General features: G+C 40.4%; 1 protein-coding gene across 2 annotated transcripts in view; it reads right to left on the reverse strand.

Moving 5' to 3' along the window:
- Positions 1 to 1,347: 1,347 nt before the first annotated feature.
- The window catches only part of CLNS1A (chloride nucleotide-sensitive channel 1A), a 36,893-nt gene continuing 22,301 nt past the window's right edge, over positions 1,348 to 15,939 (reverse strand). The window contains exons 3-7 of one of the 2 annotated variants that reach the window (XM_053561169.1): positions 15,235 to 15,336; positions 12,760 to 12,867; positions 10,923 to 11,096; positions 6,867 to 6,956; positions 1,348 to 2,107 (exon numbers count right to left, since the gene is read on the reverse strand). In XM_053561169.1, coding sequence (XP_053417144.1) covers positions 6,889 to 6,956; positions 10,923 to 11,096; positions 12,760 to 12,867; positions 15,235 to 15,336 — 452 coding nt within the window. In that variant the 3' untranslated portion in view covers positions 1,348 to 2,107; positions 6,867 to 6,888. The remainder of the gene's footprint in view (positions 2,108 to 6,866; positions 6,957 to 10,922; positions 11,097 to 12,759; positions 12,868 to 15,234; positions 15,337 to 15,939) is intronic. The other variant, XM_053561170.1, reaches the window with a different exon arrangement.

Consider the following 15,939-nt stretch of genomic DNA (forward strand, 5'->3'; position numbering starts at 1 on the left):
TTTAAGTAAGGTACTTTACCTTTCTCTATAACCCAATTTCCTCATCCATAAGGCAAGAATAAAATATCTGCATCTCATAAGGTATTAAAGAATATTATTATATATATATATACAAAGAACCCAGCATAGTGGCTAAGAGAAGTTTAATAAATTTTACTTTCCATTTCCAGTAGCTCTTTTCCACTTGGTTACTGTAACAGTTTCAGAATTTCTGAGACTCTGATTAGAAAAAGAAAAATTGGTTTTTTCAGTATACCAGGATGAAGGAAAGTAAGCAAAAGGGCTGAAAAGAACATTGAGGCTGAACTGTATCAAACTCAGTTAGCCAAGTGATTCTGAATAGCCTGTCTAACCTTATTTTAAAGGCCATATAACTATATCAAAAGTCTTAAGTTGTGGCGGGCGTTGTGGCGGGCGCCTGTAGTCCCAGCTGCTCCGGAGGCTGAGGCAGGAGAATTGCGTAAGCCCAAGAGTTAGAGGTTGCTGTGAGCCGTGTAACGCCATGGCACTCTACCCCAGGGCAGTACAGTTAGACTCTGTCTCTACAAAAAAAAAAAAAAAAAAGTCTAAGTAGATAGGCCAGGCATGGTGGCTCATGCTTGTAATCCTAGCACTCTGGGAGGCCAAGGTGAGTGGACTGCTTGAGTTCAGGAGTATGATATCAGCCTGAGCAAGAGCAAGGCCTCATCTCTACTAAAAATTAGAAAAAACTAGCCAGGCATCATGGCAGATGCCTATAGTCCCAGCTACTTAGGAGCCTGAAGCAGGAAGATATCTTGAGCCCAAGAGTTCGAGGTTGCTGTGAGCTGTGACACCACGGAACTCTATTCCGGGCAACAGGGTGAAACTGTGTCTCTCTCACACACACACACACACACACACAAAATTCTAGTATAGGCCAAGCATGGTGGCTCACACCTGTAATTCTAGCACTTTGGCCAAGACAGGAGTATCCCTTGAGGCCAGGAATTTGAGGTTACAGTGCTACAATGATGCTACTGCACTCTAGCCCAGGTAACAAGAGTGGGATCCTGTCTCAAAAAGTTCAAGTACAAATCTATAATTACAAATCAGTCTTATAAATACCCAGGTGTTTGTGAAAACTAAAAATTGAGAGCTGATAAATACAAGTAATTATTCCAGATCCAAGAGGAAGGAGCAGAAATGTGTTAAATTCTTGCCTTTCTAAATACTTGCTAGAAGCTCTAACTATATATTTTCTTCTTAATTTCAGGTTCATGTTCTCAACAAGTAACTAAAAAAAGACCAACAAAATTCTCATATTTGCCAGCACTTTTTCCAAAAAACATTTCTCATTAATGGTTTTAGTCAAGAATGAGAGCCCAGTAATATAGAAAACCTAGATTTATTTGTTAAGCTATTACAAAGACAAAACAATTACCATTTGGAGTACTTTGAGGATTTCATCTCAGTTTCACTTTTTCCGTTACAGAACTAACTTAAGATGTTGGAAAGTAAAGGATACAACTGAAGAGGTTCTAACAGAGCAGACTGATGAAACAGGGAGAAAGGAGCAAAAACTAGTCAGAAGTACTTGTGTCAGTGGTAGCGTACGCGTCTGGGATATCACTAAAGAGGTTACCTAGAAACGCCTGAATTAATTAATCTGGGCCCCAAATTAATAGAAGACTCTTGTCTGTGTGAAGAATGAGCAGAGGCTAGGATTCCTCTGAGATCTTTCTTTTTAGGAGTATGAGTATCCTTAAGCCTCAAAGAAGCATTTCTTAGCTTCAACCTGTCTCTCTCACCTAGTCTACCCGTACCTCCAAGCTCCTGTGTGTTTTCACCCCACAGGCCTGCTAGCTAACAGAAGATGCACTCAGTGAACGCAAGAATGACAGGCTTCCCCAGAGGGTACCCTAGACACAGGAAGTTTTGGGGTAGATAATGAACTACAAATACCCTCTTGGTTAAGTTAATTCACCTTTGTTAATAAAACTCTGCTGGTGACAACTTGTCTCAGTACAGTCTGTCTCAAGAAAGAACTGGTTCAGGTGAGTTTTGGAGAAGGAAAAAGACTTTTTTTCATCAACCCACTCCAGAGTGGAAGAGGCACCAAGTTCTCTTCTACACTTATGAGCAGAATCTGAAAAACAAAAGGTTTGCAGTGTTTATAGTAATAATAGCTATTTTTTTTTTTTTGTAGAGACAGAGTCTCACTTTATCACCCTCGGTAGAGTGCCGTGGCCTCACACAGCTCACAGCAACCTCCAACTCCTGGGCTTAAGTGATTCTCTTGCCTCAGCCTCCCGAGTAGCTGGGACTATAGGCGCCCGCCACAACGCCCGGATATTTTTTGGTTTGCAGTTCAGCCGGGGCCGGGTTTGAACCCGCCACCCTCGGTATATGGGGCTGGCGCCCTACCGACTGAGCCACAGGCGCCGCCCAGTAATAATAGCTATTATTTATTGAATGTCTAGTCAAGAGTGCCAGAGGACGGAGATACATTATATCTCAGTCTTTGCAATAACCCTAGCAGGTATTTCTTATTCCCTTTTTTTTTTTTTTTTTAAGACAGAGCCTCAAGCTGTCACTCCTGGGTAAAGTGCCATGGCATCACAGCTCACAGCAACCTCCAATTCCTGGGCTTAAGCGATTCTCTTGCCTCAGCTTCCCAAGTAGCTGGGACTACAGGCGCCTGCCACAGCACCTGGCTATTTTTTGGTTGTAGTTGTCATTGTTGTTTGGCAGGCCCAGGCTGGATTTGAACCCGCCAGCTCTGGTGTATGTGGCTGGCATCTTAACTGCTTGAGCTACAGGCGCCGAGCCATCTTATTTCCATTTTAAAGATGGAGAAACTAAGGATTAAAGACATTACATGACTGTCCAAAATCATAGGGCATTGGTTGGAGAGTTGCGATTCTACCATTCATGTGTTTTCTCTTTGTCCCACTTCATGACTGAAAGATCCTAGCACCATTATCTTTATTTTTTTTATTTTTTATTTATTTTTTAACAATCATGTTTATTTATTTATTTATTTGTTTTTGCAATTTTGGGCCGGGGCTGGGTTTGAACCCGTCACCTCCGGCATATGGGGCCCATGCCCTACCCCTTTGAGCCACAGGCGCCACCCACCATTATCTTTAAATTATTAATAGTTGCATAAATACTCTAATGATTTCTTGTTCATTCTTTAAAGGCACATACATTTACAACTTTAAATGATTAAAAAGTCACATTGTTTGGAATTCAGGTCAATTATCCAGATGAAGAACATGTATAAACTTTATGAATAAAATAATTCCCTGCCTCTGAACTCTACCATAAAATAAACAGAAAATAAACCTCATTAGTTTGTGGCTATTTTATGGGTACTTTACTATTGCAAGGAATCCTAAGAATTCTCTCCAGGGACTACAACATCCCACTTGTGTAACCAGTGATATACCAAATGAGTTTCTCATTATCTTTTTTGTTTGTTTGTTTTTTTTGAGACAGAGCCTGGGTAGTTGTCGCCCTGGGTAGAGTGCTATGCCATCACAGCTCACAGAAACCTCTAGCTCCTGGGCTCAAGCAATTCTCTTGCCTCAGCCTCCCAAGTAGCTGGGACGACAGGTGCCTGCCACAACGCCCAGCTATGTTTTGGTTATAGTTGTCGTTGTTTGGCAGGCTTGGGCTGAATTCCAACCCGCCACCTCTGGTGTATGTGGCTGATGCCTCAGCCACTTGAGCTACAGGCACCGAGCCAAGTCTCTCATTATCCTTATTAACAGTGGTTAATATTCTCTGAAGTGTCTGTTTTGCAGAAAGAAATATATAAAATCCAAAAGCTCCAGGGCGGTGCCTGTGGCTTAGTGAGTAGGGCGCTGGCCCCATATGCCGAGGGTGGTGGGTTCAAACCCAGCCCCAGCCAAACTGCAACAACAACAACAAAAAAAAATAGCCGGGCGTTGTGGCGGGCGCCTGTAGTCCCAGCTGCTCGGGAGGCTGAGATAAGAGAATCGCGTAAGCCCAAGAGTTAGAGGTTGCTGTGAGCCGTGTGACGCCACGGCACTCTACCCAAGGGCAGTACAGTGAGACTCTGTCTCTACAAAAAAAAAAAAAAAAAAAAATCCAAAAGCTCCAAAAATCTGTTTTCTTTTTCCAGATTATGAATTAAAACAGATGCTAAACAAGTATCACTGAGCTGAAAAAAAAAAAATCAATATGCTATAAAAAATGTGATGAGAAATAAGGAAAGACTTAAGTTGGTACTAAAAGATTTCCCATGAAGTAGAACGATGAAATGATCTGAAGCTGTGAGAGCTGAAAATGAAAGTTAACAGAGCTCTAGTGATTATCACACATAATTGCTGGTTTTAGCCCTATGGCTACCAGTGACAGAACTAACTGTGGAAATTAGAATTAAGTATTTAAGGGAAGAAATAAAAATCACAGAATTCAAATTTGGTTATTTTCAGATGTTTCCACTGGCAGGATGTGAGAAGAAAGCAGGGATCCAATATCACAATTCATGGTGAATATAAGAAGCAATGCTATACAGCATTCACAAAAGCAGTAACTTGAAAAGTAACTGGGATTTTAAAAGGCTGGTTTCCAATTTAAATGGAATGGAGAAAAGGAATTAAAATTTTTAAGTAGAGGCGGCGCCTGTGGCTCAGTGAGTAGGGCGCCGGCCCCATATGCCGAGGGTGGCGGGTTCGGACCCAGCCCCGGCCAAACTGCAACAGAAAAATAGCCGGGCGTTGTGGCGGGCGCCTGTAGTCCCAGCTACTCGGGAGGCTGAGGCAAGAGAATCGCTTAAGCCCAGGAGTTGGAGGTTGCTGTGAGCCGTGTGATGCCACGGCACTCTACCCGAGGGCGGTACAGTGAGACTCTGTCTCCACAAAAAAAAAAAAAGAAAGAAAATTTTTAAGTAGAGAAAAAGCCAATGATTACTTAAGATTCAGAACTAAAATCTGTATCAGAATAAAAGAGAAAGAATTTTGAAATATTTAGTGTAGCAGGGAATAATGAGAGATCTCACAACCTAACTGGGTGACAGCAGAGTCAAGTCAAAATATATAAATCTTGCCATGCTATTACTATATGCTTTAATAAAATAGAAGGACCTGGGGAACAGTGGCATCTCAAAGACTGGAAAACAATAAGCATTTAAGAAAATAGTGCAGCTGGGCTTAGTGGTTCACACTTGTAATTCTAGCACTCTGGAGGCTGAGGCAGGTGGATCACCTGAGCTCACAAGTTCAAGACCAGCCTGAGCAGAAGCAAGACCCTGTCTCTACTAAAAAAAATAAATAAATAAATAAAATAATAATAAAATAGCTCATGCCTGTAGTCCCAGCTACTTGGGAGGGTGAGATAAGAGGATCGCTTGTGCCCAAGAGTCTGAGGTTGCTGTGAGCTATGACGCCAGAGCACTCTAACCAAGGCGAATGAGTGAGACTCTGTCTCAAAAAAAAAAAAAAAAAGGCGGTGCCTGTGGCTCAAGGAGTAGGGAACTGGCCCCATATACTGGGGGTGGCAGGTTCTGGCCAAAAACTGCAATAAATAAATAAATAAGCAAACAAGAGTGTAGGGTGGCACCTGTGGCTCAATGGTTAGGGCACAAGCCCCATATACAGAGGGTGGTGGGTTCAAACCCAGCCCCGGCCAAACTACAACAAAAAAAAAATAGCCAGGCATTGTGGTGGGCACCTATAGTCCCAGCTACTCAGGAGGCTGAGGCAAGAGAATCACCTAAGCCCAAGAGCTGGAGGTTGCTGTGAGCTGTGATGCTACAGCACTCAACCGAGGGCAACAGAGTAAGACTCTATCTCTAAAATAAATAAATAAATAAATAAGAAAGTAATGCTGGGGCAGCGCCTGTGGCTCAAAGTAGTAGAGCGCCAGTCCCATATATCAGAGGTGGCGGGTTTGAACCCGGCTCCAGCCAAAAACTGCAAATAGAAAAAAAAAAAAAGAAGAAAGAAAGTAATGCTGTAAGGTTAAAAGGTAGGAGGACATTGTAGGGTAGAAAGAGAGACAACAACTTAACAATAGCTTATAAAGGAAGGACTATTATAATTACTCGTTGTAGTTCAGTTCATACTGAACTAGGTACATGACCTTCGTTTATAACCTAACGTATAGCTGAAATACTCAGACTGGCAAAGGACAATATATTTCTCAGATTACCAAAGTAGGAAATAAATAGGGACAAACTTCAGGCAAAGCTTATGAGAATGTGTTAAAAGGAAAGAAAACTGGCAGAAAGCTCTCATGTCAACCACAAAAAGCAGGCAGAAAACAACTTGGGAAATGATTACCTTTGGACAACTGTACACAAACTTGTTATGGTTTGGCCAGTTAGACCTGGACACTAAGGTAACCAGACTTTGGTCATCTATCATTTTCAGAAGGAGCGAAACTGATATAAAATTATGATTAAAGCCTTAAATTCAGTTTGGAATTACTTCTATGTCCCTTCCCCCCCAACTGAAAAGCAGTGAGTTGTAATAAATTTCTGCCTTGTGTTTTCTGATGAGCACAGTGAGAAAAAGTGATTGAAGAGCAGACCAGGACATGATCTCGAGTTCACCTGAGCCAGCAAGAGGTCTGTTTCTATACAAATGGCTCCTAAGTTCACTGAAGATGGTCTGTGTCTCATTCTCCTACATAAATCTCAATGCCTAGTGCAGTGCTCAGCATGTGGGAAGTGTACAGTAAATGTTAAACTGGACATCACTATGTTGTGAAAATTACATGGGGAAAAAAACATGTAATTTTCAATATTTTTGGAAATGAATAATAAAATTTTTCCAAACTGCTAATTATAAAGGTCTCTTGATGTATGAAAATAAAAATTAATCACTTCACAGGATTTTCATGTTCAATGACAAGGGATGAAATGAGATACTCACCTTCAAACAACATAAACCATTTTCAGTGATCAACATCTGCATCCTCAAACTGTCCAGCAACTGTTGGTGTAGTATCCACTTCCATCCCATCTAAACAAAAAAATGAATTGCTGAGCAATATTCTACTGAGCACTGCAGACAGGTAAATGCTCAATTTTTAAGACCAGGAGGAAGCTAGTGCCCTTACTGGTAAGAGTTGCTATTTTTTTTTCTTTTTTGAAAAGTATCGAAGAACAAATAGAGAAAGGAAAATGCTACCTGTGGATTTAGGGTGAGTTAAAGTAGTCCACATTAAACATTTACTTGTAAATTCTCAATCTCAATAGTAAAAGAACTGTAGGTAGCCAGGCATACCTATAATCCTAGCACTCTGGGAGGCAGAGGCCAGAGGATCACTTGAGATAAAGAGTTCAAGTCACATAAGAGGGTTTCTCTTTTTTCTCCAGTATTTTTCCTCTCCAATCAGTTTTCCATATTGCAACCAGAGTTATCTTCCAAAAATTAATCAATGGCCGGGTGTGGTGGCTCACACCTGTAATCCTAGCACTCTGGGAGGCTGAGGTGGGTGGATTGCTTGAGCTCACAGATTTGAGACCAGCGTGAGCCAGAGAAAGACCCTGTCTCTACTAAAAATAAGAAAAACTGAGGCAAGAGAATTGCTTGAGCCCTAGAGTTTGAGGTTGCTGTGAGCCATGATGTCGCTACGGCACTCTACCCAGGGCATCAGCTTGAGACTCTGTCTCAAAAAAATAAAACATTAATCAAACAAAATTTTTTTAGTAGCTTCCCGCTAACCTAAGAGCTTCTCTAAGACATAGCACAGTTCACAAGTCCACTTTTATCAATTACTATAACAGGTACTCTTCACAAAGTTCCAGACATAATTAACTTCTTTCGGTTCCCTAAGGCTGAATGCTTTTGAAACTCTGCACATGACTAATCTGTTTACCTGCCTTCCCTCCCTGTGTGCGACCCTCTTCATCTAGGTCACTCATGTACATTGTTCAGATCTTGGCTCAAATGCTATTTACTTCACAAACTTTCAGCTTTTATCTTAGCTGGTTGATGTAGTGAGTATATCGTTTTTTGCACATCAGCTCATTTAATCCTCTGACCCCTTGTTAGGTGTTTGATCTCAAGTGAGTTATATAACCTTTCTGTGCCTCAGTTTCCTCACCTGTAAAATGGTGATCATGATGGCTAGCATTCACAACATGGTGTTCATGGAAGGATTAACTGAGTAAATACCACATATGCATGTGTTTAAATTACAGTCTGGAACATACATAATAAGCATTATCTAAGTGATATATTGCAAGTAGCAGGAAAAAGATTGGAGATACTTGGAGCAAAGACAAAGATGTCTCTTCAGAGTCAAAACTATGGCATCAGGAAATCACTGAGGAGACATCTTTATAGGGGTGCCCATGAAAAAGTATTCTAAGAAGATGGGTAAAGAAGGGAAGATAGAGGCAAGAAATTTTCTATCACAAATCCAGTGTGACAAAAAAGGACCTACATTTGGAGAATTGTAGTGGTAATAGCAAGGACACATGAAAGTAAGGGAAAAATCCATGATCCAAGTATCAGACTGGATGAAGGAATAAATGGTAAAGTTTGAGTCAAAAGAACATTTCAAAGTTCTAATCAAAACAGGATTATTTAGGAAAGGAACCAGCTTGATAGGGAAAATACAAACAAGCTTCAGGGCGGCACCTGTGGCTCAGTGGGCAGGGCACCGGCCCCATATACCGAGGGTAACGCGGTTCAAACCCAGCCTCGGCCAGCTAAAATAGCAGTGGCAACTGCAACAAAAATAGCCAGGTGTTGTGCAGGCGCTGTAGCTCCAGGTACTTGGGAGGCTGAGGCAAGAGAATCACCCTAGCCCAAGAGCTGGAGGTTGCTGTGAGCTATGACATCACCACACTCTACTGAGGGCGACAAAAAACAAACAAAAAAAAAAACACCAAAATTTACAAACAAGCTTCAAAATAGAGGCTAATGAAAACAGGATTATTTAGGAAAGGAACCTGTTTGATACGGAAAATACAAACAAGCTTCGAAATAGAAGAAAATGGAAACATTCAAGCCACTTAAAGTCCAGAAGTTTGTCATGAGAACCCAATTTTCTTGAATACTACATAACCCTTTATATTAACTAACTATCCTAGTTTTGCATATAATCATGTAGCAATTCATTATAAGATAAAAATGTGTATACACAAACACATATAAGCAAACAAGACTGGAAGGGCAAAACAGAAAATAATAGATATCTTTCAGAATCATACTCGATTTTTTCCTACCTCTTCTTTGCCTGTGAACAATTTTAAAATTTTTGACTATGGACTCGGTGCCCGTAGCACAGTGGTTACAGTGCCAGCCACATACACTGAGGCTGACAGGTTCGAACCTAGCCTGGGACAGCCACAACAACGACAACTGGAACCAAAAAAAAAAAATAATAGCTGGGCGTTGTGGCGGGCGCCTGTAGTCCCAGCTATCTGGGAGGCTGAGACAAGAGAATCGCTTCCGCCCAACAGATACAGGTTGCTGTGAGCTGTGATGCCATAGCACTCTACTGAGGGTGACACAGTGGAACTCTGTCTCAAAAAATAAATAAATAAAAAATAAAATAAAATAAAATTTTTGACTATGAACATAGACTATTTTTGTAGTGTGGAGGGGGGATACCATAAAAAATTACATAAGATTTCCCATTTTATGTAATTCTACATTTGCTTCCTATACTATAGTGAGTTTATTCTGAGATTTCTCCTTTGGTGTTCTAGGTTGAATTCTGTCTCCCTGAAATTCAGGTGCATGTTCTAACCTCCAGTACCTCAGGAGATGACTTTATTTAGAGACAGGATCGTTACAGAGGTAATCAAGGTAAAGCAAGGTTATTCGAGTGGGACTGAATCCAATATGACGGTGTTAATAAGAAGATAATGTTATGCATCCACTTCACTAGGCCAAAGTACCCAGAGAGCCTGTCAAACATTATTTTAGATGTTTCTAAATAGAGGTTATTTTTTTAGATATGTTTAACATATAAATTGATAGACCATAATCTAAGCAGATTACCCTCTATAATGTGACAGGCCTCATCTAATCAGATGAAGGTCTTAATTGGACAAGTACATAATGCCCTTGAGCAAGAAATTCTGCAGCATGGCACAGTGCTTATACCATAGTGGTTAAGGTGCCAGCCACATACACCAAGGCTGGAGGGTTTGAACCCAGCCCAGGCCAGCTAAACAATGATAACTGCAACAAAAAATAGCCGGGCATTGTGGCAGGCGCCTGTAGGCCCAGCTGCTCAAGAGGCTGAGGCAGGAGAATTGCCTGAGCCTAAGAGCTGGAGGTTGCTGTGAGCTGTGACACCATATGGCATTCTACCGAGGGTGACAGAGTGAGACTCTGTCTCCAAAATAAATAAATAAATAAATAATTTTCACTGTGAACAAAGACTATTTTTGTAGTCTGGAAAAAAAAAATCACTAAAAACAAATTATGTAAGAATTCCCAGTCAGGTGTGGTGGCTCACACCTGTAATCCCAGCACTCTGGGAGGCCAAGGCAGCAGATCACCTGAGCTCACAAGTTCAAGATCAGCCTGAGCAAGAGCAAGACCCCATCTCTAAAAATAGCTGGGTGTTGTGGTGAGCGTCTATAGTCCCAGCTACTCGGGAGGCTGAGGCAAGAGGATCACTTGAACCCAAGAGTTTGAGATGGCTGTGAGCAATAACACCATGGCACTCAACCCCAGGTGACTAAGTGAGACTCTATCTCAAGAAAAAAAGAATTCCCATTCTGTATAATTCAACATTTGCTTCCTAAATTATAAAGAGTTAAGATTTTTCTGTCCTTATCGAAGCAGTACCATGAACCTCATAAATGCATCAATGTACAAAGTTATGATTTAATAAAAAAATAATTAATTAAAAAAAGATTTTTTTGTCTTAACAGTTTCCAAAAAAAAACTTGTGTGTGTCTCTCTATAACTTAATGCAAAAGTACCTGTTTGTTCACACTGAGGAGAAAAGACACTTACCTTCATAATCTCTTATTGAATCTTCTGTCCTGACCCCAGCCATATTATACTGGCTGCTCACAGACTGAGAAAGCATTCCTTCTAATCTCTCCAATGTGGCTTGGCCTTCTGCTGTTAAATGGGATAATCCTTCTTCATAGGTGTAAAATGTAGGGATATCCCCTTGTCCTTGTTCTGAACAAAAAGAAAACTGTAAGGCTACTACAGAACAATTAGAAAAGAAAAAAAATGGATAATCAATAATGCATGTACTGAAGATAAGGTACAGGAAAAAAACAGGCTTCCAGGAAAATACTTATCAACATTCACCATATAGGCCACCATCAAAGAGACAGTTACAAAGAAAATGTCCCTACGCTCTAGGATGAGAAGAGATTCCAAGAGATAATGAATCAATAAACAGCAATTCCCAAAGACTCACATGTCTAAGAACCAGAAGGAAAATAGGCTATTCCTCAGGTCAAGAAGTGCTATGTTATCCCAAAGTGGGAATTCTATGGGTGAGTACAAATTAAATTGATATTAATTTATACAGAAGATATTTTCTGATTAAAATACATGTTCCCTTCAGCGGCACCCATAGCTCAGTAGGTAGTGTGCCAGCCACATACACCAAGGCTGGCGGGTTCAAACCTGGCCCGGGGCAGCTAAAACAACGACAACTGCAACAACAACAACAAAAATAGCCAGGTGTTGTGGCGGGTGCTGGTAGTCCCAGCTACTTGGGAGGCTGAGGCAAGAGAATCACTTAAGCCCAAGAGTTTGAGGTTGCTGTGAGCTGTGACGCCCCAGCACTCAACCTAGGGTAACGACTTGAGACCCCGTCTCAAAAAAAAAAAAAAAAAAATACATGTTCCTTTCAAAAAAATCTGAAAAAGTCTGCAAAATACAAAAAGGATTAAAGCCCCCCAAAATCCCACAAAGATAAGGACATCTTTAGGTATGTGAAGGAAAATCCCAGTTTGTCTCAGGCCAGGCAGTGGGTACATATGGAAGAAAGAGCTTTGGATACTCAGATTAGTAGCATGAGACCAGAGGGAAAAGAAGGGGAACAGTGGGCACCTCAAGCTACAAAGACTCTACCAGGCTAGTGACTGCATTCTGGTCTGAAGAAGCAATGTGAAATATTCTTAGACAAATAAAGCATGACTTTGGGAAAATAGAAATATCCTTGGCACTGAGCTGTTTAAAGGAATATGTCAAAGATATAGAAGACAGAGGTTCTCAAGGGGTGGAGAGAGGAGGCTTATTCTCCAGGAGCAGCTGTCTCAGCTTTAAAGACTTTCCTAACTACCCATTTTTCTATTTTATCTATTTTTTTCTTTCCTTCTATTTGCTCTATTTATCCATTTTCTTCTCCTAATAATCTCTTTTACCCTTAAGCTAATTCTCTAATTTGTCTACTGCAAAGAGCTTAGGTATAAAGTTTTAAGCCTGGAAATAGTCCTCCAATTTCTCTGTTGCAAAGAGCTTAGGTATAAAGCAGTGGTTCTCAACCTTCTTAATGCCTCCTTAATGCCGCAGTTCTTCATGTTGTGGTGACCCCCAACCATAAAATTATTTTCGTTGCTACTTCATAACTGTAATTTTGCTACTGTTGTGAATTGTAATGTACATATCCCATATGCAGGATTTATTTTCATTGTTACAAAAGGGTCGTGACCCACAGGTTGAGAACCTCTGGTATAAAGTATACCACTATGTCATTCACTTTTATTAATATATCATATCAGCTAATTCATACAGAATTGAAGAACTATAATCTCCTATCCCTCATGTACACTTAAAATGAAACACTAAACAAACAAAAATACTTAAAAATATCCATTTCACTAACCATGTGCTTCCACATCATATTCTTCTCCATCATAATCATCTGAATCTTCATCCTCAGGATCTGGATGCAAGGCCTGGCATTCACACATTGCAGTGAACATTGCCTCCACTGAACAAGGAAATTAAATTGTTACTAATTTTTTTTTTCAACCTATAATAAAATTTTATACTACAAATAACCATCAGGGGGTGGTGCCTGTGGCTCAGTGAGTAGGGCACCGGCCTCATATACCGAGGGTGGCGAGTTCAAACCCAACCCCAGCCAAACTGCAACAAAACAATAGCCGGGCGTTGTTGTGGCAGGTGGTAGTCCCAGCTATTCAGGAGGCTGAGACAAAAGAATCGTCTAAGCCCAAGAGCTGGAGGTTGCTGTGAGCTGTGACGCAACAGCACTCTACCGAGGTCAATAAAGTAAAAATTCTGTCTCTAAAAAAAAAACCCAAATAACCATCAGGGCAAATAAATTTAATGGATACACAGAGGTATACTAGAGTTACAATATTTATAAAACCTGCCAAATTCCACATGAGATTGATTTTCAAGTACCTGAGGCACTGGACAAGTCACAAAATAATAAAAGTTCATCTCAAGATATTAGTGACATCTCTTCGTGACTAGTTGGATTTTCTGAGAAAAAGGGTCAGAGTCCTGGTCAGATTGCCGGCATCAAGGTAAAGCCCCTCTCAGCTGATAGGGCTCTTCCAGCTATTCTGGCATTTTCCATTTGGAACTGCTGTGACTCCTCTGCCATCCCTCAGGTGACATTCAATCAACAGCATCAATCAATTCAAGGACAATTAAGTTTGCAAACTCATCCTAGAAAAAGTACTACATAGCTCATTGCTGAATATCACTATGGTCACCTTCAAAGTAGTTTCCTTGCACTGACACCAGAGCCTAGTCCACCCTTCAAAGCAATTTGGAACTCTTTTTCTGAAATGGCCATTAGAGCGATCACCATTATTACCCTTGCTGTCCTATATGGCCTCTATATTGAAATGTCTTCAATATTTCCCTTATCTTCAGATAAAGGAAAAAGTCACTGGGAGCCAGATCAGCTGAGTAGGGAAGATGTTCCAATACAATTATTCATTCACTGGGTAAAAACTCCCTCATGGACAGTGCTATGTATGCTCTTTATTTTTCATCAGTGAGCTCCTTTAGGACCATTTTTCTACACATTTCTCATGCCAAGATTTTCAGTTAAGATTTTCCTAACTGTTTCTCTATTGTTGTTTGTTGTTTACTTGGTCCGCTATGCTTCTCACAGTCAGCCATCAATTTTGAATCACAATTGGACAATTGTTCCGCAGTGTTTTCATCAGTTCTGCCCATTACTGGCCACCCTGAACTTTCTTTATCAGTGATGCTTTCTCTCTCCTCAGAAAAACATGTAATTAATTTGTACACTGCCGTTTTCTTTTTTTTTTTTTTTTAGAGTATTAGAGTATTTTTTTAATTAAGTCAAATACACATAGATCACGAATACATTTATGCATATGTGGGGTATAATGTGTTGATTTTTTTTTTTATACAATCTGACGTGGTTACATCAAACCATTCAACACAGCTTTTGCCTCATTCACTAGATTATTGTGTTAAGACATTTATGTTCTACACTTGACAGATTTGACGTGTACCCTTGCAATATGCTCCATAGGTGTGGTCCCGCCTTTTACCCTCCCTCTATCAAACCTCTCTCCTTCCCTCCCTTCCCACTCCATTTCTCTCCTTCATCCTGGACTGTCGTTGTGTTCTATCTTTCATAAGAAAGTGTGACTAAATATAAATAGGTTTCATAGAAGTACTGAGTACATTGGATACTTTTTCCTCCATTCTTGAGATACTTTACTCAGGAGAATATGTTCCAGGTCCCTCCATGTAAACCTAAAAGAGGTAAAGGCTCCATCTTTTTTTAAGGCTGCATACACTGCCATTTTCTTCATGGCATTATCTCCATAAAATTAGATAAGATGTCCTTGATTTTACTTCCACTGTTGCCAAGTCTAACAAGAAAACTAATGCTTGTTTGTTGCTTTAATTCAAGTCTGATATTCTTGAGACAGCAAACAAAAATATGCAATAATAATAACAATCACCACATATTGAAATGAAAGTAACTATGAGACACTGATATACCAAGATCATGAAACCTTACTAAGTTATCTGTACAGTGCTGCCAACATAAGTACATGGTGGCAAGTTCATGAACTTAATCATCAGACCTAGTAAAACTAACCAGACTCCTCGATTCCCAAAATATACCAGGTAACAGGGTATCTACAATACTTTCACTACATTCACAGCCTTTTATATTAACAGTTATTTGGTCCTCAATGATACTAGAGATTCTAAAATGAAAACAAATAAATAGAATGGAGGTAAGTGGTAAAGGTGAGAGTTCTGTGTGTACCTGTATACATCAATGAGGGGACATGCCTGGCACATAAAAGGAAGAGTTATACAGAACACTTACATGCTGATTTATCACTAGGCACAAATCTAAACTCAGTAATAGGTTCAACATCATCATCACTGTCTTCTTGTTCTTCATCAGCCACAGATTCTTTTGATTCTTCTAGAAAGGGAATAAAAATAACTTTTTAATGTTATTTGACTTTTAAAAATAAACAAGCCTATTGATATATCTGAATATTGTAATTCAATTTTTATTCTAATTATGGTTCCTTTAGAGCTAAGAAAGTTCTAGACAGTCTCTGGTCTGGATACCTTGTGCTTTACTGAAACTTTAGGATTCCAGAGCCCCAGTGGGGGTGAGAAAACCCAAATACTCAAGGTGCTAAAGTATGGGTCCACTGTCATCTGCTCCTCTTACCTTTCGCTTTAAAAAAAGCCCCAGCAACAGTCTGTAAACCACTGATATGATTCATCACTAGCAAATTATAAATGGGAAAATTTAAGCTCATAAAAATTAACTTAGGGGGCGGCACCTGTGGCTCAACGGGTAGGGCGCTGGCCCCATATGCTGAGGGTGGCGGGTTCAAACCCAGCCCCGGCCAAACTGCAACAACAACAAAAAAAAATAGCTGGGCGTTGTGGCAGGTGCCTGTAGTCCCAGCTACTTGGGAGGCTGAGTCAAGAGAATCGCCTAAGCCCAAGGTTGCTGTGAGCTGTGTGACACCACAGCACTCTACCGAGGGCGATAAGGTGAGACTCTGTC

This window comes from Nycticebus coucang, chromosome 14, assembly GCF_027406575.1.
Source record: "Nycticebus coucang isolate mNycCou1 chromosome 14, mNycCou1.pri, whole genome shotgun sequence".
In the NCBI taxonomy this organism is placed as follows: domain Eukaryota; kingdom Metazoa; phylum Chordata; class Mammalia; order Primates; family Lorisidae; genus Nycticebus; species Nycticebus coucang.